Source organism: Alnus glutinosa, chromosome 14 (assembly GCF_958979055.1).
Source record: "Alnus glutinosa chromosome 14, dhAlnGlut1.1, whole genome shotgun sequence".
Lineage (NCBI taxonomy): Eukaryota > Viridiplantae > Streptophyta > Magnoliopsida > Fagales > Betulaceae > Alnus > Alnus glutinosa.
Window position 1 is genome coordinate 14993091 of NC_084899.1, and position 26957 is coordinate 15020047.

Here is a 26957-nt window from a genome sequence, read left to right on the forward strand (position 1 = left end):
AAATGAAGAGTTGTGAGAGGGATCCTGTACAACGAGAGCATTTCATTTTTTGATTTTTAGTTGACATGTCAATTTTTTATTGGTAGGCAAAAATCCCTTCCTTTCTACCACGACCAGACAGAAGTTATTACCTAAATATAATGGTACATTTGCTTATGGGTTGGCCAACATTCTGTGCAAATGGCGTATTCAACATTCTGCACGAGTAATAGCAATAGCTATCATCCTTGAAACTGATTTTGACGAATGGAACCAGTATCATCAACCCAAATCACAACTCTTTTGTACAATCGCCTAGAATCAATTTCGATCACTGATTCCTCCCAGGCCTAGACATTTTATATTAAGAATACTTCAATATTTCATAGAAATAGTCTCCAAAGCAGAAATCGCAACACTATTTTACACGTAACTTACAATTCATGTCAAATAATCATTTTTTTTAAATAAAATAAAATTAAACAATTTCTTCAACGATTCGAAGAGGAACCGAAATACTGGTTAGAGATCCGGAAGTTGGAGAAACGAGAGGCAGATAATCAGCATCAACAACAACTGCTTGTGGATGCATCAGACTGCGGGGGCCTCTCTTTAAAGATGTTCTTCTTCGTCCCTTTAGAGCCCTCAGCTAGGAGGCTAGGTGTATCCAATACCTGCATATGATTGCCATCATCATTCATGCCGTCATTCGTTATGTTGTTAACATGCTAATTTGTACAAGGACATAATTATTCAAGCATTGAGCAAATTTCAATATTCTGTTCCATTTCGATAGCCTATATGCACAGACAACTTACACATACAGAAAGAAACTTTATATATATATATATATGTATATATATATTCTGTCTTCCAATCAGAAATATGTTTCAAATACCTAGGTACCATAACATACTTGCAAATATACACGACACTGGCAAATCACAAACCATAGTAAACATAAACAAGCTTCCCAACTTCCATTTTTCTTAAAAAGTACAAGATAAAACAAGTTTATCATCCTCCATACCTTTAAAACAAGCTCTTCAAAGCACTGCTTTACATTCACTTGAGTTTTAGCACTGCATTCAGTAAATAGGCATCCATATTCCCTAGCAAAGTTTATTCCCTCTTTCTTTGTTACAACCCTATCGCTTTCCTGAAAAAGAAAAAGGAGTCACAACATGCATGAAATCCTCAAATATTGCATAAAAATGTTTATTTTCATTTGGCTCTATTTATATATTTACTTCTGGCTGACGAATGGCAAAGAACAAGTGATATAATACAAATTAACACCATAAACATGAAAGCAAGCTCATATCCAATAGATATGCATGCCAGGCTATTTAGCATGAATACTTCTAGAGGGGAATCATATAAGAATACTTCTCGGATACTTCTTGGTGCAGATCCACCGCTTCATATACATATTCAAATATCAGAATGATAATCTGATCTATCAAAATGCATATAGTTTTCTTGGATATTCTTGATAAAGTATCATATATAATTTGAACGTTAGGATATGACCTATTTTAGTATATTGTTGTAGGAAACATAAGTGATTAAACTGATACACTGAGTTTTTAGCGTGCTTGTGTGTGTCTATTCTATACCATAACTTACTCTTTTGAAATTCGCAAGACTAGTATCATATCATTCTTGAATCCCATATACGTATCCCATGCTTCCTATAGATGCCAGGGTGCCAAGAAAGTTGCCCTTTATGCTCTAAAAGAAGCGCCTAAAACAGGGCATCTTTGTGATGTAGCATTTTGTATAGTGAAGTATAAAACCATCGGTCATTTGAATTTTGGAACAAATCATACAAAATTATGATACCCCTACAGTCCTACTCGTGGCCTGGTACAGTGGGGGCTTCTCCTTACAAAAGTAGAGGCCGGGGGTCAACCCACTGTGATTACCAAATTTTGGAATTAAACATTCCTCTATTGTTTCGTTTCTGTTGAAAAAAAAAAAAAAAAAAAAAAAAAAAAAGACGGACTCTTGAACCATTCTGCAGTGGTTGCTTTGCAAAATAAATCGAGAAATTTTTTGGAAAAAGAAAAAAAAGAGGAGTTCCAGCAAGCATGTTTTGGTGATAATTGAGTTTGAATGTCAAGTAGTGAATAATCCCAACATATTGGCCAACAATTTCTCTCGTAATGTCTATTTTCTTTATGAAAAGGGAAGAAAAGGACAGACAAATGCACACACACGGCATGTGCGCCCACACATGCACATACACATACACATACACATACAAACTCTTACAGAGAGAGGGGGATCACAGTGCTTATTTAACTATTTGCCTTCACTATGCGTTTCCAGTTTCAATGGAAAACTATAATACTTTTTCCCGCCATTTCTTCCAGTATTCCTTTTTCTTTTCTTTTCCCTAAGAAACAGAAAAAGAAAGAGAGAGGCAAACACTACTTGCAACCATACTCTGAACCCACAAATCTCACCCTCCATCCCTTGTCAAAGGAGGGAGGATATATCATTTATTACAAATAGCATTTGCTACTTTTCATGCCAAAATTTATTGGGAATATCCATTCACACAGTAACATAGAGAGTAAAGAACGAATAATTGAAAAATAAAAATAAGATAAAGAACACTTGAATCTGTAAATCTCGCCAAGAATACCTTATCAACCTTGTTTCCAACAAGCATCTTGATGCAGTCTTGATTTGTCGAGTACAGATCTATTTCCTTGGCCCACACCTCAGAGAGGTTTGTAAAGGTTTCTCGCCTTGTTACGTCATAAACTGTTGCACTTACGAAACCAGATCAACAATTTAAAAAACAACATTTTACATTATAGAGTAATAAGAAAATAATTATTGTGATAGGCCAACTGAATGCCAGACGACTTTAAACTTGATGAGCTTACACAATAACATCTTCGCATAACTAACTATTTCCACCATTCAATCAATATTATTTTCTTTTTCCTTTTGGAAAGTACACTATTTCAAACATATTTCCATCCCTTAATAATGAGATCTCAATATGTAAGCTTTGTGAGGCACCAAAATCAGTGGGCAAAAGGAAGTCAGTTACACCAAAATAAGATAAAAAGACAATGCACAAATATATAAATATATAGAGAAGGTGCTTGCTGATAGGTTGTGGAGAAAATCATTTATAAGCCTCATAACGCTTCCATCAAGGGTAGGCAAATCCTTGACTCAGTTCTCATTGCCAATGAGTGCATTGATAGAAGGCTTAAATCTGAAGTTCCAAATATAATATGTAAGCTGGATATTGAAAAGGGTTTTGACCATGTCAATTGGGGATTTCCTTTTGTATATGTTGAAGAGATGCAGTTTTGGGGAAAGATGGTGTAAATGGGTGGCATGCTGTATTTCATCTATGCGCTTCTCTGTCTTGGTGAATGGGACCCCGTCAAGTTTCTTTATTAGCTCCCGTGGCCTAAGACAAGGAGATCCAATGTCTCCCCTTTTCTTTGTTGTTGTTATGGAAGTGTTAAGTAAAATGATTTTAGCCCTAGTAAATGGGGGTCTTTTATCGGGCTTTATGGTGGGGCAAGGAGTAGTGGTACTATCAATATTTTTCACCTCTTGTTTGTGGATGACACCTTAATTTTTTGCGAGACAAATCCAAATCACCTTCGCAATTTGCGCAGTTTGTTTTTATGCTTTGAAGCGGTTTCTGGTCTAAGGATTAATCTGGTTAAATCAAAGTTAGTCCCGTTTGACAATGTTATGAACATTGAAGGTCTGGCTAGTATTTTGGGTTGCAAGGTATCTTCCTTACCTATGAAGTACCAAGGTCTTCCATTGAGATCTTTGTTTAGAGCCAAGTATATTTAGGATGACATCATTGAGAAGGTAGAGCATCGTTTGACTAGTAAAAGAGGACGTACTTATCAAAAGGTGGAAGAGCATTGTTTAACTAATCTGCCTACCTATTTCATGTCTCTTTTTCCCCTTTCAGGTCGTGTAGCCAATTGCCTAGAGAAGTTGCAGCATGATTTTTTGTGAGGTGGTATGAGTGAAGAGTTCAAATTTCACTTGGTTAGCTGGACTAAGGTGTGTACTCCGATAGCTGAATGAGGGTTGGGGGTTCATAATTTACTTGTCTTCAATCAAGCTCTCTAGGGAAGTGATTGTAGTGATACGTTCATGAGAGAGAGGCCTTATGGAAGGTTGTTGTGGATTCTAAATATGGCAGTGCTTGAGGTGGGTGTTGTTTTAATGAGGTTCATGGGTCGCATGGGGTGGGGCTTTGAAAGAATATTAGCAAGGGGTTAGGAGGAACTATCTGGCCACACTAGATTTGAGATGGGGGATGGCTCCAAAACTTGTTTCTAGCATGATGTTTGGTGTGGGGTTCAAACTCTCAAGACCTCTTTTCCGGACTAGTCTAGTATTATCCATTTTAAGGACGCTGCTATAGCGTACCATTTGGAGCTTTCTAGCGCCTCCCATTAGTAGAATATTAATTTTCTCAGAGCGGCTCATTATTGGGAGATGGACCACCTTACCTCACTCTTCACCTTGTTGTGTCCGTTAGAGTGAGACAAGGCTGTGAGGAAAGACTTTGTTGGATTCCTTTCAAAAAAAGGTTGTTTGATGTTAGATCTTACCATAAGGTTCTTGTTCCCCATGATAACACTCCTTTCCCTTGGAGGGAGTATTTGGTGGAATAAGGCTCCCTTGAGAGTAGCTTTCTTTGCTTGGTCAGCCGCCTCAAAAAAGATCATCACCATGGACAACCTAAGGAAACGATATATCATTATGGCTAAGTGGTGTTACATGTGTAAGAACAATGGAGAGTCAGTGGACCATCTTCTACTCCATTGCGAGATCGCAAGTGCTCTTTGGTATACTACCTTTAGCGGTGTAGGGCTGGTCTTGGTTATGCCTAGAAAGGTGGTAAATCTCTTTGTTTACTGGAGAGCGCCAGGGGGTAGGTTTCAGCTTAATGCAGTTTGGAAAATGATTCTAACTTACCTATTATGGTGTTTATGGAGGGAAATAAACGATCGCAGCATTGAGGAGCACGAGAGGACCTTAGTAAAATTAAAGGCTTTATTCTTTAAAACTCTCTTTCATTGCTGCCTCAAATTATAGTATTTCGAACTTTCATGCTTTCTTAGATCTCTTGTCCGTTACTTGTTAGACTTCTCTCTTATATACTTCGTACTTGGGTTGTGCATTTATGCTTTTTAATTAATTTGCAATTACTTATCAAAAAATTTATATAGAAGGCTACCTCAAAACTGAGCCTAGACCAGTTAAACTATATACTGATAGCAAAAACTTAAAGTGAAAGTAAAAACCTCTAGCTAAAGTTAACAGCAGGATGATTCGAGCCAAGCATACTCTTAGCAGCTTGTTGTCGTCAATGAACAATATATAAAGGATAAAATTGTGCTATCTACAATACAGATCCCAATTAAAGAGATACAATGCTATTCATCAGGTAATTGATTTACCTTTCTCAGGTAACAAACTTGTCCAACTAAAACTAAAGCATCAATTCAATTTTTGGTTACATCACTACATATTAGTTCCTACTTTATTCCCAAATAATGGCTCTGTTATAATCGGGTACAAAATATCGATATCTATAGTTCCTGAAATGATCAAAAAAACTGGTTTGTGAATATAATGAATAACTCAATTGAATAGATCTGAAACTCCTTGCTTCAGCATAAATTTTACATGGATTGAATGAAACTCACCATAATCCCCATTGTCCCAGAACAATACCTATAACCCCTTAATTTTCAGCTAGTATATTTAGATCTGAGCACCACCTAGAAAAATCTATCATGAAAAACCCCATGAAAAAAAATCATCTAGTTAATGGTCAATTTCCTGTGAGAACACATATACCTATATATGATTTTACAGTTAAAAAATCTACTTTATCAAGAAGAAGAAGAAACAAAATTTTATAGTTAACTACACAAGCCAACTCGATGGAGACTGTCAAATTAATTAAAACAAGGAAAGGTCCCTTGAACTCAAAGAAACAATAGAAGAAATATATTTCTATACAATACATGCTAGAGAAGCTGTTTCTAATGGAGAGGTGGTGTTGTGTGGAAGCAAAGACGTTTGTGTTTACGGTGGTAGAAGGAGCTTCGGTGGTGAGAGTGGAAGAAAGGAGGAGGAATTTCTCAGGCCTGGTACTGCTTGGCGCTCAAAGCATTGGGTGGCTGTTTTCGACCTTGGAGAGTGTGCTGCGGTTTTCAGGGAAGGATTTTGTTAGGTCCTTCAGGGAGGGGTCCAAGGTTATCATCGTTAGACGAGGTGGTAATGTAGCTGGAAGATTCCTTGAAGTGGCAGCCTATGCTTTGGGTGGTCTGAGAGGGATTATTTACATTCCTGAAGGCTGTGATGGGTGGGGATGGAGTAGATTCCTAGTTGAGTTGGGTAAGGTCAAGGATTTCCTCAAAGAATCGGCTGGGCAAGGTTTGGTTCGGCTTGGACCTCTGCCAGTGAAGGAACGGATAGATGGTGATGGAGCTATCATTGGTGCTGCTACTGGTTCTAATGGCTCAGACGGTGCACCATCTTACGTGGAAGTCCTGTGCACAGGCTCTTGTCGACCGGAGAAGGAAGGGTCGAAGCAGGTTCAGCCGGTGCATCCTATGGGTAAGGACCTTCATGACCGTTATGTCTCTGAGAACGTGAAGGGTGTCAGACGATTGCCTAAATTGGACGTACAGTCCCACTCTGCTGTTCGAGGCAAGTTAGAGTGCTCATTTGGTGAAACTTATGCAAGCTTTCAGCTGATTGGAGGGGAAGACACGTTTTCCTCTCTGTTGCTCTGGCAAAGCCAGTTGGAGAAGCTATAGGTTGACATGGACCGAGCCCTGAGTAGGGTTCGTGAAGGGCTCCTTTTGGTTGGGCCGGGCTTTAAGCCCAATGGTAATAGTCGGAAGAGTAAGAAGGACCGGAAGAAGAAAAATCGGAGACCTCGATGGGTTCCGAAAGCTCCTAAGCCCATTTCAAGTGATTCCACGGCCGATCTGGTTGCGCTTCCAGAAGTAGGGCCGTCGTCGGCGTCGGGTTTCGGTGGTCCAGAGAAGTCTCCGGAGAACTCAGTGACTTCTGGCGGGATAGGTCATCCACCTCTGACGTCCAGTGTCCCTGTTTCGGAGAACCAGTTCGTTGCGTCTTCTTCCAGAACCGAGTGGGGATCTCGACCAGAGATCGCCGCAGTGGCTGTGAGGGAAGAAATGGGTCTGGCCGGGTTGATGGGTCCGATAACGGGAAGCACAGAGGTCACCGGTGGTTTATGCCCCTCCATCGATATCCATGCACCGGTAAGCCTTGCCTCTCTTCCGGAATTGAGCACTGGGCCAGATATCCCAGCTCCTGGCTCTGAGGCCATAAACGCAGTGGTCAATGTCCCTGGCCCATCTCCCCACATCGTCGGAGGTCCGCTTATTCCCCCTGTAGTCCTTGCCCCGGCAAGTGCATCTCCCCAACCGGATTCTAGTGCTGGGACTGAGCTGTCCATCTCTGTGTTGGAGGTATTACCCATAGTCCCGATAGTTCCTGCCAAAGTCCCGACGGATTCAGAAGATGTGCTGGTTGTTTGGGCTGGTCGGGGTTCTTCGGACTCTATGGTTTCCTCGGGTATTTCTTCCTTTGTTTCTATGTTGGAGACTGTCCCTTTTAACCTCTTACCCCCCTTCGGTTTGGGGCCCAGGAATGGATTGGAGCTAGTTTTGTTCCCGGAGGAAGAGCCGTCTCCTTTGTCTTGCTGTCCTAGTGACAAGGTTAGGGGTTTTTCTGGTAAGAAATCTTCAAAGGACGTTTTGAAGGCGATTCTGGAGTACAGCCATTCGGTGGGGATTACGTGCAATGGCCATGAAGGTCAGCTTTCAGCCGTGTTTGAGGCTATCCTTGTCGATAATGATAAGAAGGGAACGGGTTCTTGCTCGAAATTGGGCAATAAATTCTCTAGGGAACTAAACAGATTATCATGTTCTATTAATTATGACGCACGTAGCGGAAGCACTTCTCAGAGTAGGTGCAAAGGGAGGGCGCTTGGAGGTTTTTTATGAAGCCAAAATTTCTTTCGTGGAATGTCAGAGGGTTAAACGATGGTGGTAAGCGGTTGAAAGTTAGAAACTTAATTAGGCAATGGAAGGCAGAAATTATTTTCTTGCAAGAAACTAAATTGGAGTTTATTTCCAACAGTTTAGTGAGAAGCCTTTGGGGATGTCACTTTGTTGATTGGTGCTACTTAGCCTCTTGCGGGGCCTCTGGTGGTATCCTAATCTTGTGGGATAGGAGGATTGTTGAGAAGTTAGACGAGTATGTGGGTGAGTTTGTTATTGCTTGCTCTTTCAGGAGCGTTGCCGATAACTTTTCTTGGGCCTTCGCTGGGGTTTACGGTCCTAACTTCGACTCTTTTAGAAGCTCTCTCTGGGATGAGCTGGCTGGCCTTTCTTCTTGGTGGGAGTTGCCTTGGTGTATTGGGGGTGATTTCAATGTCACTCGCTTTCCTGCTGAAAGATCTAGGGAAGTTCGTCTTAACGCTGCTATGATGGAGTTCTCAGACTTTATTTTCGAGCAGGGCCTCATGGATTTCCCTCTTGCAGGAGGGACTTTTACGTGGTCCAATAATCAGGAGAATACCTCTTGGTCTCGTCTTGATAGATTTCTTGTTTCTCCAGACTGGGAGGTCAAGTTTCCAGGTTCTATACAAAAAAGGCTTCCTAGATTGTGTTCTGATCATTTTCCTATTCTTCTTGATTGTGGGGGCATTCATTGGGGTTCCAGACCGTTCAAGTTTGAGAATATGTGGTTAAAGGCTAAAGGGTTTGTGGATAGGGTCTGGCTTTGGTGGGTGTCTAATCGCTTTCAAGGCTCTCCTAGCTTCATCTTCTCTCAAAAGCTTAAGGCTTTAAAGGTTGATCTCAAGAGATGGAACGAACAGGAGTTTGGTAATGTGGAGTTTCGCAAAAATATGCACATGGAAGAATTATGTACTCTTGATAGGTTGGAGGAACAACATGGTTTATCTCCCGAAGAAAAGGAGAGGAAATGTGGGGTCATCAGAGATCTGGAGAATTCTATTTTTCAGGAAGAGATTAGCTGGAGACAGAAGTCTAGGATTTTTTGGCTTAAAGAGGGTGATAAATGCACTAAATTTTTTCATCAAATAGCCAACTCGAATACGAGGTCTAACTCCATAGAGTCGCTCTCTGTCAATGGCTCTATTTCTTCTGACCAGGTCATCAGGGATCATGTTGTTCAATTCTATGAGTCTCTTTTTACAGAACCTCTCCCATGGAGGCCTAGGATGGATAACCTTGCTTTCGACACTCTGGATGCAGCTGAGGCCTCTTCCTTAGAACTTCCTTTCGAGGAAATGGAGGTCTTAGAGGTGGTGAAATGTATGAATCGAGACAAGGCACCAGGTCCTGATGGGTTCTCTCTTGCGTTTTTCCGAGACTGCTGGGATGTGATCAAGACAGATCTCATGGGGGTATTTTGGGACTTTCACTCTCATAGCAAGTTTGTCAAAAGCATTAATGCCACTTTTATTGCCTTAATTCCGAAGAAGTCTGGGGCTGTGGATCTTAAGGATTTTCGTCCTATCAGTCTTGTAAGTGGTGTTTACAAAATCATTGCAAAAGTCCTTGCAAATAGACTTAAAAAGGTTGTGGAGAGGATTATCTCGTCCCCTCAAAATGCTTTTGTGAAAGGTAGGCAAATTCTTGATTCAGTTCTTATAGCTAATGAGTGCTTGGATAGTCGCATTAAATCCGGTGAACCATGGTTACTTTCCAAGCTGGATATTGAGAAGGCCTATGATCATGTCAACTAGGATTTCTTATTGTATATGTTGAGAAGATGTGGCTTTGGGGAGAGATGGTGTTCCTGGATAGCGCATTGTATTTCTACGGTGCGGTTCTCTGTTTTGGTGAATGGCACCCCAACTAGTTTTTTCAGCAGCTCTCGTGGCCTTAGACAAGGTGATCCTCTGTCACCTCTCTTGTTTGTTATTGTGATGAAGGCTCTTAGTAAGTTGTTCTCTGCTACTGTCCAAAGGGGCTTCCTATCAGGTTTTTCTGTGGGTTTTGGCAGCAGTGAAGTGATTAACATTTCTCATCTATTGTTCGCAGACGATACTTTAGTCTTTTGCGGGGCTAATTCTGATCATCTTCATTATCTACGTTTGTTACTTCTGTCCTTTGAAGCTGTTTCAGGTTTAAAGATTAATTTGGCTAAGTCTATTATGGTTCCTGTGGGTCATGTGGATAATATGGGCGATTTGGTTAGCATCTTGGGCTGTGGAGTTTCCTCTCTTCCTATAAAGTACCTTGGTCTTCCGTTGGGGGCCCCTTTTAAGGCTAAGACCTGTTGGGATGAGGTAGTAGGTAAGATTGAGAGGCGGTTGGCTAGCTGGAAGCGATTGTATCTGTCGAAGGGTGGTAGGATTACTCTTATAAAGAGTACTCTCTCCAATCTTCCTACGTACTTCCTCTCCCTTTTTCCTATTCCCTCCAGTGTCGCTAGTCGTATAGAGAAGTTGCATCGAGATTTCTTGTGGGGTGGCATAGGCGAAGAATTCAAATATCACTTGGTTAGTTGGTCCAAGGTTTGTTCTCCTATCTCTGAAGGTGGTTTTGGCATCCGAAACTTGAGGATTTTCAATAAGGCGCACTTAGGGAAGTGGTTGTGGCGTTATGCTTATGAGAGAGAGGTTTTGTGGAAATCTGTTGTGGATGCAAAGTATGGTTCTACTGGGGCTGGTTGGTGTTCCTTAGACCCCCCTGGGTCTCACGGAGTGGGGATTTGGAAGAACATTAGGAAGGGGTGGAGCTTGTTTTGTAGCTATACCAAACTTATCTTCGGAAATGGGTCCAGGATCCGTTTTTGGGATGATGTGTGGTGTGGGGAGATGTCCCTCAAGGAAGCTTTTCCAGTTTTGTATGACATAGCTTGTGTCAAGGATGCTCTAGTGGCAAACCACTTGGTAGTGGTTAGTGGGTCCTATCAGTGGGACGTCAGATTTTTTCGAGCGGTCCACGACTGGGAGGTGGACGTCATGGCTTCCTTCTTCTCTTTACTGTACTCCTCCAGAGTTGTTCATGATGGGGGAGACCGGCTCTGGTGGTCTCTTTCTCACAAAGGGTCTTTTGATGTTAGTTCTTTCTATAAGGCTCTTGCTTGCAAAGATGCTATCTTTTTTCCCTGGAGAAGCATTTGGCGGACCAAGGCTCCTTTGAAAGTGGCCTTCTTCGCTTGGACGGCAACGCTAGGAAAAATCCTTACCTTGGACAATCTCAGCAAGAAGCGTGTCATTGTGATTGATAGATGTTGCATGTGCAAAATGAACCGGGAGACTGTGGATCACCTTCTTCTTCATTGCGAGGTTGCACGCGCTCTTTGGTATGCCATCCTTAGTCGCTTCAGTCTGTCTTGGGTGATGCCTCTTCGGGTGATAGACTTATTCGCCTGCTGGTGGACGGGTGGACGCTCTCGGAGTGCGGTCATGTGGAAAATGGTTCCTTGTTGCCTTATGTGGTGCTTGTGGAGGGAACGCAACGATAGACAGTTTGAGGACAAAGAAAGAACCATAGAGGAACTCATTTCCTTTTTTCTTCATTCTTTGTACTCTTGGACAGCTGCGTATCTCGCACCTCTGATTAGCTATAACGATTTCCTTTTATTGTTTTCTTCTTCTTCTTAATTGCCTTTCTTGTATACCCCCTGTGTACTTGATTGCGCTTTGCGTTTTTTAATAAAACCTCTCTCTTCCAGGTGCTGGGCTCTACCAAGGTGAATTTGGAGAGGGCAGATTGTCTTAAATGGGTCCCGTCCAAGAAAGGTGTGTTCAGGGTGAAGTCATATTTTAGTTCTATGATGTGTGCTGGAGGTACTCGGTTCCCATGGAAGTGTGTGTGGCGGTCTCAGGCTCCCCCGAGGGCAGCTTTCTTCACTTGGTCTGCAGCTCTAGGCAGAATTTTGAACTTGGACAATCTTAGGAAGAGGAACTTAATTATTGTGGATAGATGCTGTCTTTGCAAGCGGGATGGGGAATCAGTGGACCATATTCTTCTGCATTGCGATCTGGCCTCAGCTCTATGGAACAACATTTTCTCCCGCTTTGGTATTTCGTGGGTCATGCCTAGGAGTGTGCTTGACTTAGTTGCTTGTTGGTGGAAGTCTGGGAGATCTGGGAGTGCTACTTCTTGGAAGGTGGTGCCTATTTGCCTTTTTTGGTGTATTTGGAGAGAAAGAAACCTTAGGTGTTTTGAGAATTTAGAAAGCTCCCTAGAGGAGGTGCTAGAGTTGTTTCTCCATACCTTGTATGTCTGGTCGATGGCTTATTTGTACCCTTTATCTATCAGCTTTGCTGAATTTCTTGCTTCTTTTTCGCTTTCTAGTTAGGTGTTTCCTGTTGTATACTTCTAGTGTACGTAGGGGCGCCTTACGCTTTCAATAAAACTATCATTACTTATCAAAAAAATAAAACCTCTCTTACTTATCAAAAAAATATATATATATATTTCTGTAGAGATCTTACACGACCACATTATGAGAATTGCAAACTCGAATCCTTTAAAAGTCTATCCATTTCACTCTTAACTACACCAGTGTTTTATCTAAAATACTGTAAATGTCTCGGAGTTTAATCTTTTATCAAATCGCTTCCTAAGGTTTAAAATTGATCAAATCACTTCCTAAGGTATGCTATGTTATCAAGCCACTCCTTCCATACATTGCCACAAGGGTTTTTAATGGAAATTGTGACACATAAGCATAAGACCATGTCAAACCCAATAAAATAGCTCCACGCGTACATGAGTGTCACATCAGCTTGACACATGGCAAAACAAGTTAAAAATAAATGAAAAGACCAAAAAAAGGGAAAGAAAAAAAAAGGTGTGGAGTCTTTTTTTGTTCTTTTTTCTTTTTTTCCCATCTGTTTTCTTTTTTTCTTGTTTTTGGTTTCTTTTTCTTCCTTTTTTCATGTGTCAAGTTGAGATGGTACTTCTGTACATGGGAAACTACTTTATTGGGTATGACATGGTCTTACGTCTAATGCGCAACCGCTTTCTTGCTTGCAGCCAATCCTGTCACACACCCAAGCAGAAGATCAAATGTTGATGTTGCGAGCATAACAAAGGCAACCGAAGGTTCTCCAATACCCATCATCTCTTGCTCGACCCTCCATCCTTCAGAGGTGGAAGAAAGGGTACTGAATATATCAGCGCCTGAATAGGTAGTAAGAGTGAAAGGTTTGTTAAATCGACGGTACCATTGGTCACAATTTCAGTTAAAAAGGTTTGTATGGTGTTCCGAGGATCTAGTCGGGGCAAAACCTGATATATCCCGGTTATTTAAAAAAAGAAAAAACTATAACACCAGGTGTACAGAAAGAGTGATTTGATAGCAGAGCATACAAGATCAAACCTCAAGGACCTCTACAGTATTTTCCCCAATAATTACAACATCATGGTTTATTGAGAGAGCCACTATCCTATAGAATAATCACCCACATCATCAAGCAATCCATGATACATTACAAATCTACTTCATCACTCTATGTGAGACATTTTTCTTATAAGTAACTCTATGTGAGACTTTTTTTTTTTTAACAACTAATCGAGATATCATTAAAAGCATAAAGCTCCCTCAGGTACACAGGAAGTATACAAGAAAAGCCACATAGCTAGAAGGGGACAAAAAGAACAAGAAAATCATGATAACTAATCACCAAAGGAGAAACAAAAACAGCTATCCAAAGATATAATGTATTGAAAAGTAAGGACTTAATCTCTTCCAAAGTCCTCTCGCAACCTCAAAACTTCTTTCATTTATTTCCCTCCAAAAACACCACAAAAAGGCACGAGGCACCATACAAATCGACTACTCGTCTAAGCATAATCCAAGACAACCCAAATCGACTAAAAAAAAATTCCAAACGGCACAAGCAACCTCACAATGAAGCAGAAAATGGTCCACAGACCCCCATTATTTTTACACATACAATACCAATCAACCACAATGACATTGCTTCTAAAGATTGTCTATGGTAAGGATCTTTCCTAAGGTCACCGACCAACCAAAAAAGGCCACCATTAACAGAACCTTGGCTTGCTAAACACTCTTCTAAGGGAACAAAAACCATCATGACACCCTGACCAAAAAATTTCACGAGTCGCAACAGAAGCATCATTTGTGCAAGTAATACCAAATAAAACTAGAAAGGCTTCCTCAAGGGGGTCGTATCCCCACACCAAAGATCATGTCAGAATCTGACCTGGGAGCCATCTCCCACCTTAAATCTGGTACAACTACAAAACTTCCCCCAAACCCTCTTAATATTCTTCCATAAAACGCCCAATTAGGATCACTAGAACACCACCCTCCCCATGAACTTCTATATTTAGAGTCCACCACTACTCTCTACCAAGCCTCTCTCTCTCAAGCCCATCGCGCCAAAGCCATTTACCTAAGATTGCATAATTGAACCTCAGCAAGTTCCTAATCTCCAACCCTCCCTCAGAGATTGGCGTACAAACCTTAGACCATCTCACCAAGTGATATTTTGAAATCTTCACCTAGTCCACCCCATCAGAAATCACGTTGAAGCTTCTCAAAACATTTTGCAACACTCGTAGGGAGAGGAAATAGGGACATGAAGTACGTAGGTAGTTGGATAGGGTGCTCTTAATAAGGGTAATCCTACCACCCTAAGACAAGTACAACCTTTTCTAACTAGCCAACCTGCATTCTATCTTCTCGATAACACTAGCCCATATATGCTTGGCCTTATAGGAAGTCCCCCAATGGAAGAACAAGATACTTCAAAGGCAGAGACGCAACCCCACAACCCAGAATTCCAACCAACCTAGTCATATTATCAACATTTCCCATAGGAACCAATTCCAACTTGGCTAAGTTCATCTTCAAACCTGATACAGCTTCAAAACATAAGAACAACCTCCATAAATTGCGTAGATGATTTGGGTCAGCCCCACAAAAAAGTAGGGCATCATTAGCAAATAGAAGGGAAATTTCAGTCCCTGTCAGAGAAACCAAACAACAAACCTCCACTCACTGTAGATAAAATCATCCTACCCCACGCCTCCATCACATGACAAACAATAAAGGAGACAAAGGGTCCCCTTGCCTCAAGCCACAAAAGCTGCTAAAGAAGCCTGTGGGAGAGCCGTTCACCAAAACATAGAAACAAACCGAGAAAATACAATGAGCTATCCATGAGCTCCATTTCCCCCCAAAACCCGCACCTTCTTCTAAGTCCATTTTACAAATAACCCCCAGCTCTCTATATCTCAATCTGCTATCAAGGCATTCAGTGGCAATAAGAATAGGATCTAGAATCTGCCAACCTCGGTTGAAATGCAAATTGTGACTTATAAATAATCTTCTCCTACTCAATCTTATGCTTGTTCGCTAGAGTCTTAGCAATAATCTTGAATATGTTACCCGCTAGACTAATAGGGCAAAAATCCCTCAGACTTAGCCATACATTTTCAAATTTGAAGGATCTACTACCCCTATGAAAGTCACCATAGTCAAGGAGGATCAGGAAATGATCCGAGCAAAGTCTAGGGAGCCTCCTTTGTTACACGCCAGGAAACTGGGCTTCCCACTCTGGAGAAACCAAGAAACTAGGCTTTCCACTCTGGAGAAACCAATAATCTATCAATTCTGGACCAAGAGGAAGATTCTTGATTATTTGACCAAGTAAAAGTTCCGCCCACAAAAGGGAGGTCCATCAGGCTCTGAACAAAAATGAAATCAAAAAATTCCACCATAGCTTGACATAAACAAGTTTCACCCAATCTATCACTAGGGAATCTAGTAACATTGAAATCACCCTCAATGCACCAAGTCAAGTTCCATCAGCTGACAACCAAGGAGAATTCCCCCACACACTCGTTGATCTTGTCCACCATGCTACTATCCCACATAATCAAAACGCCACTTGAGGCCCCTATGGAGTCCAAATGACACCAATCCACATGATGGCAACTCCACAAACTACGCACAACATTACAAGACATGACTTCAAGCTTGATTTATTGGAAACAAAGAATGTCAACCTTCCACTCTCTAAGTTCCTCACCCTCAAGACACTTATTCCCCTCATTCAACCCTCACATTCCAAGATAACATTTGGGGTTCATAAAAAAACTGATAACCCCCTTTCTTCCCTTTACCACAGCTTGAACACTCGCCTTTTGAATTGTAATTAATGGAACACTCCAATCTTCTCAACGCCCTACTTCCTTTGTTCCCTTGTTTAGAACTAGAGGCTGAGCCCTGAGCCTTGCTGCCTACGGCGTTCTTCAGCTTCAATAGCCATTAGAATAGCCAAAAACTGCCCCTCAAAACCCTTACACAAAAAGCCAAATTGGCAACCCCCACCCGTGTCAGGGCTGAAGGCGAATGGAGGAAAATCTTTCGTCAGCTGCTAGGAATGGAGGACAGTGTGGGTCAACAGGCTTGCCTGAGGAAGACTCATCCCTTGAATCAGCTTGTCTCACCAGGTCCTTGTTGCAAAGAGGAGACCCACTTCTAATCCCGTAGGCAACTGGTGAAAGTGGTGGAAAGAAATTAACAGCACATCCTGAAGCGGTAGTTGCTAACCCAAGACCAGAATTGCCGATGATCATCTCCTCTAGACGAGGTTGAAGCTCGACAATCGAACCGTTTGAAGCACTAAGCGGGATAGATCCACCGGGAATGGGAGTCCGAGTGGCTAGTTGAGGTTGTACAGCGGCTATCGAGCCACCAAAAGAGGTCAACACCGCCGGGTCACTGAGCTGATCCATACTCGTGACCTTCTTCGGGCCCAAACATGTACCCTTCTTCATGTTGGATCCTTGCCCCTTAAACACTGGCTCACCCAAAACCATTTACAAAACTTGGGTTTGAAAGAGAATTCAGTCCGAGGACCCACAAAGCCCATCTTGGCCTTCCCTTTATCTTCACAGGCTTTAACTCCCACGTTAACAACCAAGCCTTCAGAATTGGGCTTTGGCACACAAGGGACTTCATTTAGTGGCTTAGGTGCAGGACCCATTAGTCCACACACACAAGGACTAAGAACTGAGTCCAACCACCTTAAACACCTCTCCATGTCCATTTTGATGTGACTTAACATGCTTCTAAAGGAGCGCCTGTCAAGACTTTCACCAAAATAGACCGTGTCTCCCTAGTCAGTATCTTCTCCATCTTCATACGCTATGTCAGAGTCACTCCACCCGTCGACTTTGCTGCAAGTTTTTTGGGACCACCCTTCAACACAAGTGGCTTTGCCAGAAATTTCGACTCCTTTGCTGGCTCCTTCAAATTTTGTTGATGGTCTCATCTTCGACATTAGAGGCTTCAGCTCCTTCACCAGGTGCATCACCTTTGCAAACAACCTCACCTCTCCCACCTACGCCGTGGATTTTTGTTACAACATCGATTCGTTGTTACCGCCACCATAAATGGACTGGGTATACTTCACGACTAACCACAGCTCCAAGACGAATGACATCCAACCCTTATCGTTTCTCCTTTTCAGCACTAAAATAAATCCCCTTCTACCACCCCCGTATTCCTCCACAACTAGAAAGTGATTACTGTTGAGCAAGAATGCCAAGAAAGCCAGCCCAGGATCGTTTCTAGAAGACCGCATAACTCTTTGCTGAGAGCAATTCCTCAACAGCGTCTAACAACCAACAACTATCAATTCTTCCCAAAAAAATGGAGTAGGTGAAGCCCCCGCATTTCTCACGAATCCTCAGTCTCGTTCATTTGCCCTCCACACCAACTCAAAGGATTTGGATTCCACAGAGCACCACCTTAGCAACCCCATGCGGCCCAGTTGAGAGCGATGATGCCAGGAAGCCGACATGGCAGATTAGAGGCATAGAGACTTGCCCTCACGTGTTGCCAACAAAGAGAGATAGAGAGAAGGGTGAGAGAGAAAAAGTGTCACGGGGTCTATTCTCAAAATATTATCCTGTCAAATGTAAAATGACTGATTATTTATTTGTTCGATTACCTCCATGTTGCTTACCGATCCGATTTCATGTAAACAACTCATTGTTTGAGTTTGCGGATTCAAGCCATCTATTCGAGAAATGCATCCATTAAGCCATTAACTTCTACGTGAGACATTAAAAAGAAAACAAAGTTCTTCCAATACTTCACTTGCAACCACAAAACAAACAAAGTACTCATTCTCCTCTTTTCCCATATCCCCTGCACATACAGCATCAGTGATGTTTAAAGTCACTGCTGATGTCTTCGCACTGTGACTATAAACTTAAGGAAAGTGATAGCTATTACAATCAATTCCAACTTTCTGCCTCTGTCATGGGGGGAAAAAGGCAGCACTGATCACCTAATGTCATTAATCCAATACGAACTCAACCTTGTCCCTTAAGCAGATGAAAAAGTGTGCTAATATCCACAAGAAAGAGAATAACTAGATGTTTATGACATCATATTACAAGTATAATGCCTAGGTGTTGCTTCGATTTGTTGGTCCCTAGAGGTTGACCTCCACTCAATCCATGGCATTGAAACACAAGGACACACCAAAGTTTAATGGAATTTGTTGTATTTAAATCTTAAATTTATGGAAACAAGGACTTTCCTTCACATACATTACAGGGAAGCGACTAAAGTCTAATTTTCAAGATTTGAAAGCAACATCTTGTTCACGAATTTGTGACAAGGCATTAACTGGCAAGGTTTCCATATGAATCTAACACAAACAGCTCTAGGTGAAAATAGAATATAGAAATTATGGAGAAAATAATAGTTACCCATAATGATCCCTTGTGCACCTCTGTAGTATGAACTTGTCAATGTTCTGAATCTCTCCTGACCAGCTGTGTAATTAAAAATTAAAATTAGTTATGTTTGGCCAGAACGATACTTAGCCTTTATGAGAAAGTGATGAACCAATTCTTTTCCTAAAGGTCCAGTATAAGAAAAAGAACATAAAAGATAAGAATATCTTAACCTGCCTAGCTGACCAGATAAGTAGTCTAATTAGCAATGAAACTAGACAATGAATTCTGATGATAGTAATGTACATAATACAATTATACATGTCCGATCCTCAAGGCCAAAAATCAATATTCTGGTCAGAAGGTCAAGCAAAACGATACAAGAGGATAATGTAATAATAACCCATATCTTTACTTTAAGGCTCAATGGGTTCTTGTGGATGCATATGCTAATGTCTGGAGAATGCATTTTAACACATTGTTCCCATAACAAGAGCTTCTTTGGTCAATAAAACTTGACCTGACATTTGACTATTTGGCTAAAATGTAAACACAACTGCTCAACCATATGCACATATGAACAAACACAGGCTAGTCTTTCTGTGTAATTAAATAAACGACAGTTTTTTTTGATAAGTAAGAAGAAAATTTTATTAGAAAAACGCAATCAAGTATACAGGGGGTATACAAGAGAGACAATTAAGAAGAAGAAGAAGAAAGCAATACAAGGAAATCGTTATAACTAATCTCTAGAGGTGCTAAATGCGCAGCCGTCCAGGAGTACAAAGAATGGAGAAAAAAGGAAATGAGCTCCTCTATGGTTCTTTCTCTGTCCTCAAACTGTCTATCGTTGCGTTCCGTCCACAAGCACCACATAAGACAACAAGGAGCCATCTTCCACACGACCGCACTACGGGACCGTCCCCCCGACCACCAACATGCAAATAAGTCTATCACCCGAGAAGGCATCACCCAATGCAAACCGTACCGGCTAAGGATGACATACCAAAGAGCGCGTGCAACCTCGCAATGAAGAAGAAGATGATCCACAGTCTCCCCGGTCATTTTACACATGCAACATCTATCAATCACAATGACACGCTTCTTTCTGAGATTGTCCAAGGTGAGAATTTTCCCTAACGCTGCCGTCCAAGCGAAGAAGGCCACTTTCAATGGGGCCTTGGTCCGCCAAATACTTTTCCAGGGGAAAAAAGAAGCTTCCTTGCAGGCAAGAGCCTTATAGAATGATCTAACATCAAAAAACCCTTTGCGAGAGAGGGTCCACCAAAGCCTGTCCCCCCCATCTTGAGCCACCTTGGATGAATACAGTAAGGAGAAAAAGGAAGCCATAACGTCCACCTCCCAATCGTGAACATCACGGAAAAATCTGACATCCCACTGATAGGAGCCACTTACCACTACCAAATGGTCTTCTACCAAAGAATCCTTGACACAAGCTATATCATAAAGAACTGGAAAGGCTTCCTTGAGGGGCATCTCTCCACACCAAACATCATCCCAAAAACGAATCCTCGACCCATTGCCCAAGATAAGTCTGGTATATCTACAAAACAAGCTCCACCCCTTCCTTATGTTCTTCCAACTCCCCACACCGTGAGACCCAAGGGGATCTAAGGAACACCAACCAGCCCTAGTAGAGCCATACTTCGCATCCACCACGGATTTCCACAGAGCTTCTCTCTCATTTGCATAACGCCACAACCACTTCCCTAACAGCGCCTTGTTGAAAATTCTCAAATTTCTTATGCCCAAACCACCTTCAGAAATAGGATGACAAACCTTGGACCAACTGACCAAGTGGTATTTGAATTCGTCGCCTATGCCACCCCACAAAAAGTCACGATGCAGCTTCTCAATGCGACTAGCAACACTGGAGGGAATAGGGAATAGAGAGAGAAAATATGTAGGAAGGTTGGAGAGAGTACTCTTTATAAGGGTAACCCTACCCCCCTTCGACAAATACAACCGCTTCCAGCTAGCCAACCGCCTCTCAATCTTCCCTACAACTTCATCCCAACAAGACTTAGCCTTAAAAGGAGCTCCCAACGAAAGACCAAGATACTTTATAGGAAGAGAGGACACTCCACAACCCAATATGTTAGCCAGACCGTCCATATTATCCACCTCACCCACAGGAACCATCACAGATTTGGCCAGGTTAATCTTCAATCCTGACACAGCTTCAAAAGAAATAAGAAGCATACGAAGATAATGAAGATGATCAGAATTAGCCCCACAAAAGACTAAAGTATCGTCTGCGAACAATAGGTGAGAAATGTTAATAGCTTCCCTGTTGCCAGAACCCACAGAGAACCCTGAAAGGTAGCCCTTTTGAACAGTAGCGAAGAAGAACTTACTAAGAGCCTCCATCACAATGACGAACAATAGTGGTGACAGAGGATCACCCTGTCTAAGGCCACGAGAGCTACTGAAAAAACCGGTTGGGGAGCCATTCACCAGCACAGAGAATCGCACCGTAGATATACAGTGCGCTATCCAAGAGCACCATCTCTCCCCAAAGCCACATCTTCTCAACATATACAGTAAGAAATCCCAGTTAACGTGGTCGTAAGCCTTCTCAACATCCAGCTTACAAAGTAACCCTGGTTCGCCGGATTTGATTCGACTATCCAAGCACTCATTGGCAATAAGAACTGAATCAAGAATTTGCCTGCCTTTCACAAAAGCATTTTGAGGGGATGATATAATCTTCTCCACCACCTTTTTAAGTCTATTTGCAAGGATTTTAGCAATGATCTTGTACACACCACTAACAAGACTGATAGGACGAAAGTCCTTTAAATCCACAGCCCCAGATTTCTTCGGAATTAAGGCAATAAAAGTGGCGTTAACACTTTTAACAAACTTGCTTTGAGAGTGAAAGTCCCATAAAACCCTCATAAGATCTGTCTTGATCACATCCCAACAGTCTTGGAAAAACGCAAGAGAAAACCCATCTGGACCAGGTGCCTTATCTCGATTCATGCTTTTCACCACCTCTAAGACCTCCACCTCCTCGAAAGGAAGTTCTAGAGAAGAGGCCTCAGCTGCATCCAAGGTGTCGAAAGCAATATTATCCATTCTAGGTCTCCATGGGAAGGGTTCTGTAAAGAGAGACTCATAGAATTGAGCCACATGCTCTCTGATAACCTGCTGGTCGGATGAAACAGAGCCATTGATGGAGAGCGACTCTATGGAATTAGACCTCCTGTTCGAGTTAGCAATCCGGTGGAAGAATTTAGTGCATTTATCACCCTCTTTCAGCCACAGAACCCTAGACTTCTGTCTCCAACTAATCTCTTCCTGCAAGGTAGAGTTCTCCAATTCTCTGATGACCGCACATTTCCTCTCCTTTTCTACTGAAGATAAACCTTGTTGTTCCTCCAACCTATCAAGAGTACATAACTCTTCCATGTGCAATTTTTTGCGAAACTCCACATTGCCAAACTCCTGATCATTCCATCTCTTGAGATCAACCTTTAAAGCCTTAAGCTTTTGAGTGAAGATGAAGCTAGGAGAACCCTGGAAGCGATAAGACTCCCACCAAATCCGAACCCTATCCACAAACCCTTCAGCCTTCAACCACATATTCTCAAACTTGAACGGTCTGGAACCCCATTGAATGCCACTACAATCCAGGAGGATAGGGAAATGATCAGAACACAATCTAGGAAGCCTTTTCTGAATAGACCCTGGAAACTTGACCTCCCAATCTGGAGAGACAAGAAATCTGTCAATACGAGACCAGGAGGGGTTCTCCTGATTATTGGACCACGTGAAAGTCCCTCCAGCGAGAGGAAAGTCCATGAGGCCCTGCTCGAAAATAAAGTCTGAGAACTCCATCATAGCAGCGGTAAGGCGACCTTCCCTAGACCTTTCAGCAGGAAAACGAATGACATTGAAATCACCCCCAATACACCAAGGCATCTCCCACCAAGAAGCAAGGCCAGCCAGCTCGTCCCAGAGCAACCTTCTAACAGAGTCAAGGTTAGGACCATATACCCCCGCGAAGGCCCAAGTAAAGTCATCGGCAACACTCCTAAAAGAACAAGCGACAACAAACTCCCCCACATACACATCTAATTTCTCAACAACCCTTCTATCCCACATGATAAGAATACCACCAGAGGCCCCGCTTGAGGGTAAGTAACACCAATCAACGAAGTGACATCCCCAAAGGCGCCTCACTAAGCTGTTGGAGATGAACTCCAGTTTGGTTTCTTGCAAGCAAAAAATGTCTGCCTTCCATTGTCTAATTAGGTTTTTAACTTTCAACCGCTTGCTACCCTCATTTAAGCCCCTGACATTCCACGAGAGAATTTTTGGCTTCATAAAATACCTCCAATCGCCCTCCCTTTACACCTACTCTGAGAGTTGCTTCCGCTTCTCGCATCATAATTAATAGAACAAGATAATCTATTAAGTTCTCTATTGAACTTGTTGCCCGCTTTCAGAGAAGAACCCGTCTCCTTCTTGTCATTTTCAGCAAGGATAGCCTCAAACACGGCTGAAAGCTGACCTTCATAGCCATCACACGTAACCCCCACCGACTGGCTATACTCCAGAACCGCCTTCAAGAAATCCATTGGAGATTTTTTACCGGAAAGACCCCTGAAATTATCACCCGGACAGCAGCACAAAGGAGCCGGCTCTTCCTCCGGGGGCTCAATAAGCTTCATTCCATTCATGGGCCCCAAACCGGAAGGGGAGAAGAGAGTAATAGAGGTATCTACAACTTCTAACTCCGAGGGATAAAAGCCCGAAGGCATCAAAGGATCCAACGAACTCCGACCAGCCCAAACAACCATCACTGAGTCTGAACCCATCCTAACTGTGGCAGGGACTTCCGGAATTTTAGGAACAACCTCCAACCTAGAACCGGGTAGCTCAGACCCATTGAGAACCAGCGGAGAAGTTAAACTTTCCAAGGCAGGGACAACATTCAGCCCTCCGACGCAGAGCAGAGCTGGGCATATGCCGGTGTCCACCACGTTGATGAGTGGCCCGGGACCTAACTCCAACAGCTTGGAGTAGCATGCTGGAGTTTGGATATCGAGAGGAGCAGAAACACCACCGTCAGTCTCTGTGCATCCCGCATACTGAACCGCACTCCTGGCTATATCCTTTTCTTCCTTCTCTTCCCTTGTATCCGCATCTCTGATAACAGGACGAGACCCCCGCTCTGGCCTGGAGGCAGACTCGACGCATGTGATCTCCAAAGACGTGATCGTCGTAGGGGGAAGACAGAACCCGCCAGAAGTCGACGCTCCCTCCGGAACACTCTCTGGACCTCCGGAACCCAACACTGCCAGTGGTTCTGTTACTGTAGGCGTTACTATAGGCATAGCCCGATCAGCCGTTGAAACACTTGGGTTGGGCTTAGATTTCGGAACCCAACAAGTCCTCTGCTTTTTCTTCTTTCTGTTCTTTTTCCTCTTCCGCCTGTCACCATTGGGCTTGAAGCCCGGCCCAACCAACAACAGCCCTTCACGCACACTACTCAGTGCTCGGTCCACCTCATTTTTCAACTTCTCCAGCTGGCTCTGCCAGAGCAGCAGGGAAGGTAGCGTGTCTTTCCCTCCAAACTTCTGAAATCCATCGCTTTTTTCACCAAAGGAGTAGACTGACTTGCCTCGGAAAACAGCATGGGACTTTGCTTCCGAAATAGGAAAACTCCTGTCCCCCTGCATAGCGTCGAAGGCATAACGGTCATGATGGTCTTTACCCAAGAGGTGCTCCGTCTGACCCTTCTTCAACCCTTCCTCCTCCGGTCGGCGAGGACCTGTGCATAGCACTTCAGCGTAAGATGGTGCTTTGTCTGTGGTTGAACCAGTAGCATCATCAGTGCCAGCTCCATGATCGTGAACCCGCTCCATCGCAGGCGGAGTTCCAGTCCGAACCAGAACTTTCCCTGCTGAGTCTGAGAGGAAATCCCTGGTCTTACCCAGCTCAGCCAAGAAACTGCTCCATCCCCACCCATTCCGTCCTTCAGGAATGTAAATAATCCCTTTCAAACCTCCCAAGGCATAGGCTGCTACTTCGATAAAACTTCCAGCTGTGTTGCCTCCTCGCCTAACAATGAAGACCTTGGACCCCTCCCTGAAAGACCTTACAAAATCCGTCCCTGTAAACCTCAGCACACTCTCCATGGTCGAGAGCAACCATCCGCAGCTCTGGGCACCAAGCAGTATGAGCCCTGAAAATCTCCTCCTCCTTTCCTCCACTCTTACCACCGAAGCACCTTCTATCACCGAGAAGACAAACGTTTTGGATTCCACATAGCACCACCTCTCCATTCCTAATCTACTCTAAATAAACGACAGTTACTGCAAAATAATAAATAAATAGAGAAATGGCCATGCACATGAACACACGTTTGGAGTTACCTGTATCCCAGATTGCAAGCTTCAGCTTTTTGCCACCAACATTAACATATTTTACTTTGAAATCAACACCTGCATAAGAAAGCAAAGAAGAGACGTAAATCAAGACAAAGGAAAAGCAACCAGAAAATTAATATGATTTTATAGTAATGAGTTAGATGGTCATAAGATAACGTTGTAATAGTCATGTTCTCCATGAGCCAAGAATATTAGCTGAGACTTGAGAAACGAAAAAAAAGGGATACAATGACTAAGATTTTCGGTTCATTAACCATGACACATCTGATCTCCAACAATGGAAAAGCAAATATTCTGTCAAAAGTAAGCCCATATTTGTTGATCAAACATTATGCTAAAAAATGCACTGAGAAAACATTCCAAGAAATTTTTTTATAAAAGTATGCCAAAAGAAGAAGTGCTCCCTTTGGTCAATTATATATGCAACAGAAGCAAATAATCATAAACTTAAATCAAAATTGTCATTATTAGAGGTCCAAGAAAACCAAAAGTATCGTTCAGCCGAGCCTCAACTATATGCATTAGTTGTTTGACATTTCATATTCTTAACACCAAAAGAAAAACAAAAGAATCAATTAACTTTTCCAATTTCTTTCTCTTGCACTTTCTCAGCAACAATACAGAGGCAAAAAAGTAATGCTAACCCACAGTCCCATTACACATCAAAATAACATTTTCTTGTTCCATTTCATTAATGAGCATGTACGTTCAAAATATCAAAATCAAAAAATGAAGATGAAATAGAGTAAAACGACTCACCAATTGTGGGCGACAGATCTTCATAATTATCGGATGTAAAACTCAAAAGAAGACTACTCTTTCCAACCCCCGAGTCCCCAATCATCAACAACTTGAACAAGTACTCAAACTCGGGCTGATTCGAAGACGACCCCATTGGCGTTCACTCTCACACAATGCCTTAACCCAAAGATAGAACCTGATTTCCTCCAACACCACAACCAGCAACGGTTCACCTAATCAAAATCTGGGTACATTAAAATAACATCAAAGCCACATCTATCTCACGGGGAACAAAAATAAAATAAAATAAATAAAGAGAAACCCAGTTCAGCGATTCAAATTGTTCTTACAACCCAGAAAAATCACGAACGAGCTAGACAAGTAATGGTATTTACATCCAATATCGTTACAAATCAACAAGACAATGATATTGCTCAACAGAGAGACACTGAAATTCAAAATCCAAACATATGTGTCAAAGCATGAGTCTTAGTGTTAGAAATTGCATCGATCACTCCAAAGAATACATTATACTTAAATTCTTCAGCAATTCAACCTAGCACTGCACTTACTGATAACGAAGATCACATATACAAATGCATATATCCATATACATACAGGAAATTCTAATACCTGAAACGTGAGGAAATCCAGAAATAGGAGATGAAGACGAAAATCAGAGAGAGAGAGACGTTTGGAGAGATTGATCGAGATTGATCGAAAGCACAAGGCAAATATTCCGAGAGAAGAAACTGCTGGTAAAAACTAAATGGGGCTAGAAATGGAATCGCGACACCTTTTTTTATTCCTTTTTTTTTCCGTTCTTTTTCCTCTTTTTTTAGGATGTTGATTTTTGTTTTCTAATACAAAGGTTCCAAAGAGTGTCACGGACTAATATTATAAGTCTCTTTTGTGCCCCTCTCTAATAATAATTTAATTTTTAAAATTATTATTAAATTTATGATTAATTATTATTAAATTATAATTAAATAATAATTTTAAAAACTACCTCATTATTTAAACAATACAATATATATAT

General features: G+C 42.1%; 1 protein-coding gene across 3 annotated transcripts; it reads right to left on the reverse strand.

Moving 5' to 3' along the window:
* Window positions 1-280: 280 nt before the first annotated feature.
* LOC133856969 (ras-related protein RABC1-like) lies at window positions 281-26715 on the reverse strand. 3 transcript variants are annotated; one of them, XM_062292042.1, is made up of 7 exons: window positions 26552-26715; window positions 25937-26151; window positions 25163-25231; window positions 18789-18854; window positions 2633-2754; window positions 1010-1138; window positions 281-653 (listed from the first exon to the last, which is right to left on the reverse strand). In XM_062292042.1, exons 2-7 carry the CDS (start codon window positions 26070-26072, stop codon window positions 546-548), a joined length of 630 nt encoding a protein of 209 aa, XP_062148026.1. In that variant the 5' UTR covers window positions 26073-26151; window positions 26552-26715; the 3' UTR covers window positions 281-545. The 3 variants fall into 3 exon arrangements, with proteins under 3 accessions (XP_062148026.1, XP_062148025.1, XP_062148027.1); XM_062292041.1 differs by having other exon boundaries at window positions 25937-26162; window positions 26552-26713; XM_062292043.1 differs by lacking the exon at window positions 26552-26715 and adding an exon at window positions 26269-26346 and having other exon boundaries at window positions 25937-26162.
* Between the last annotated feature and the right edge of the window lie 242 nt (window positions 26716-26957).

Coding starts and splice junctions, on each gene's coding strand:
- LOC133856969 (XM_062292042.1), bottom strand. CDS start 26,072: ATGGGGTCGTCTTCGAATCAGCCCGAGTTTGAGTACTTGTTCAAGTTG. Junction 2,755..18,788: donor TGCACAAGGGATCATTATGG/GTAACTATTATT, acceptor TAAGTGCAACAG/TTTATGACGTAACAAGGCGA. Junction 1,139..2,632: donor TTGGAAACAAGGTTGATAAG/GTATTCTTGGCG, acceptor TTTCTTTTTCAG/GAAAGCGATAGGGTTGTAAC.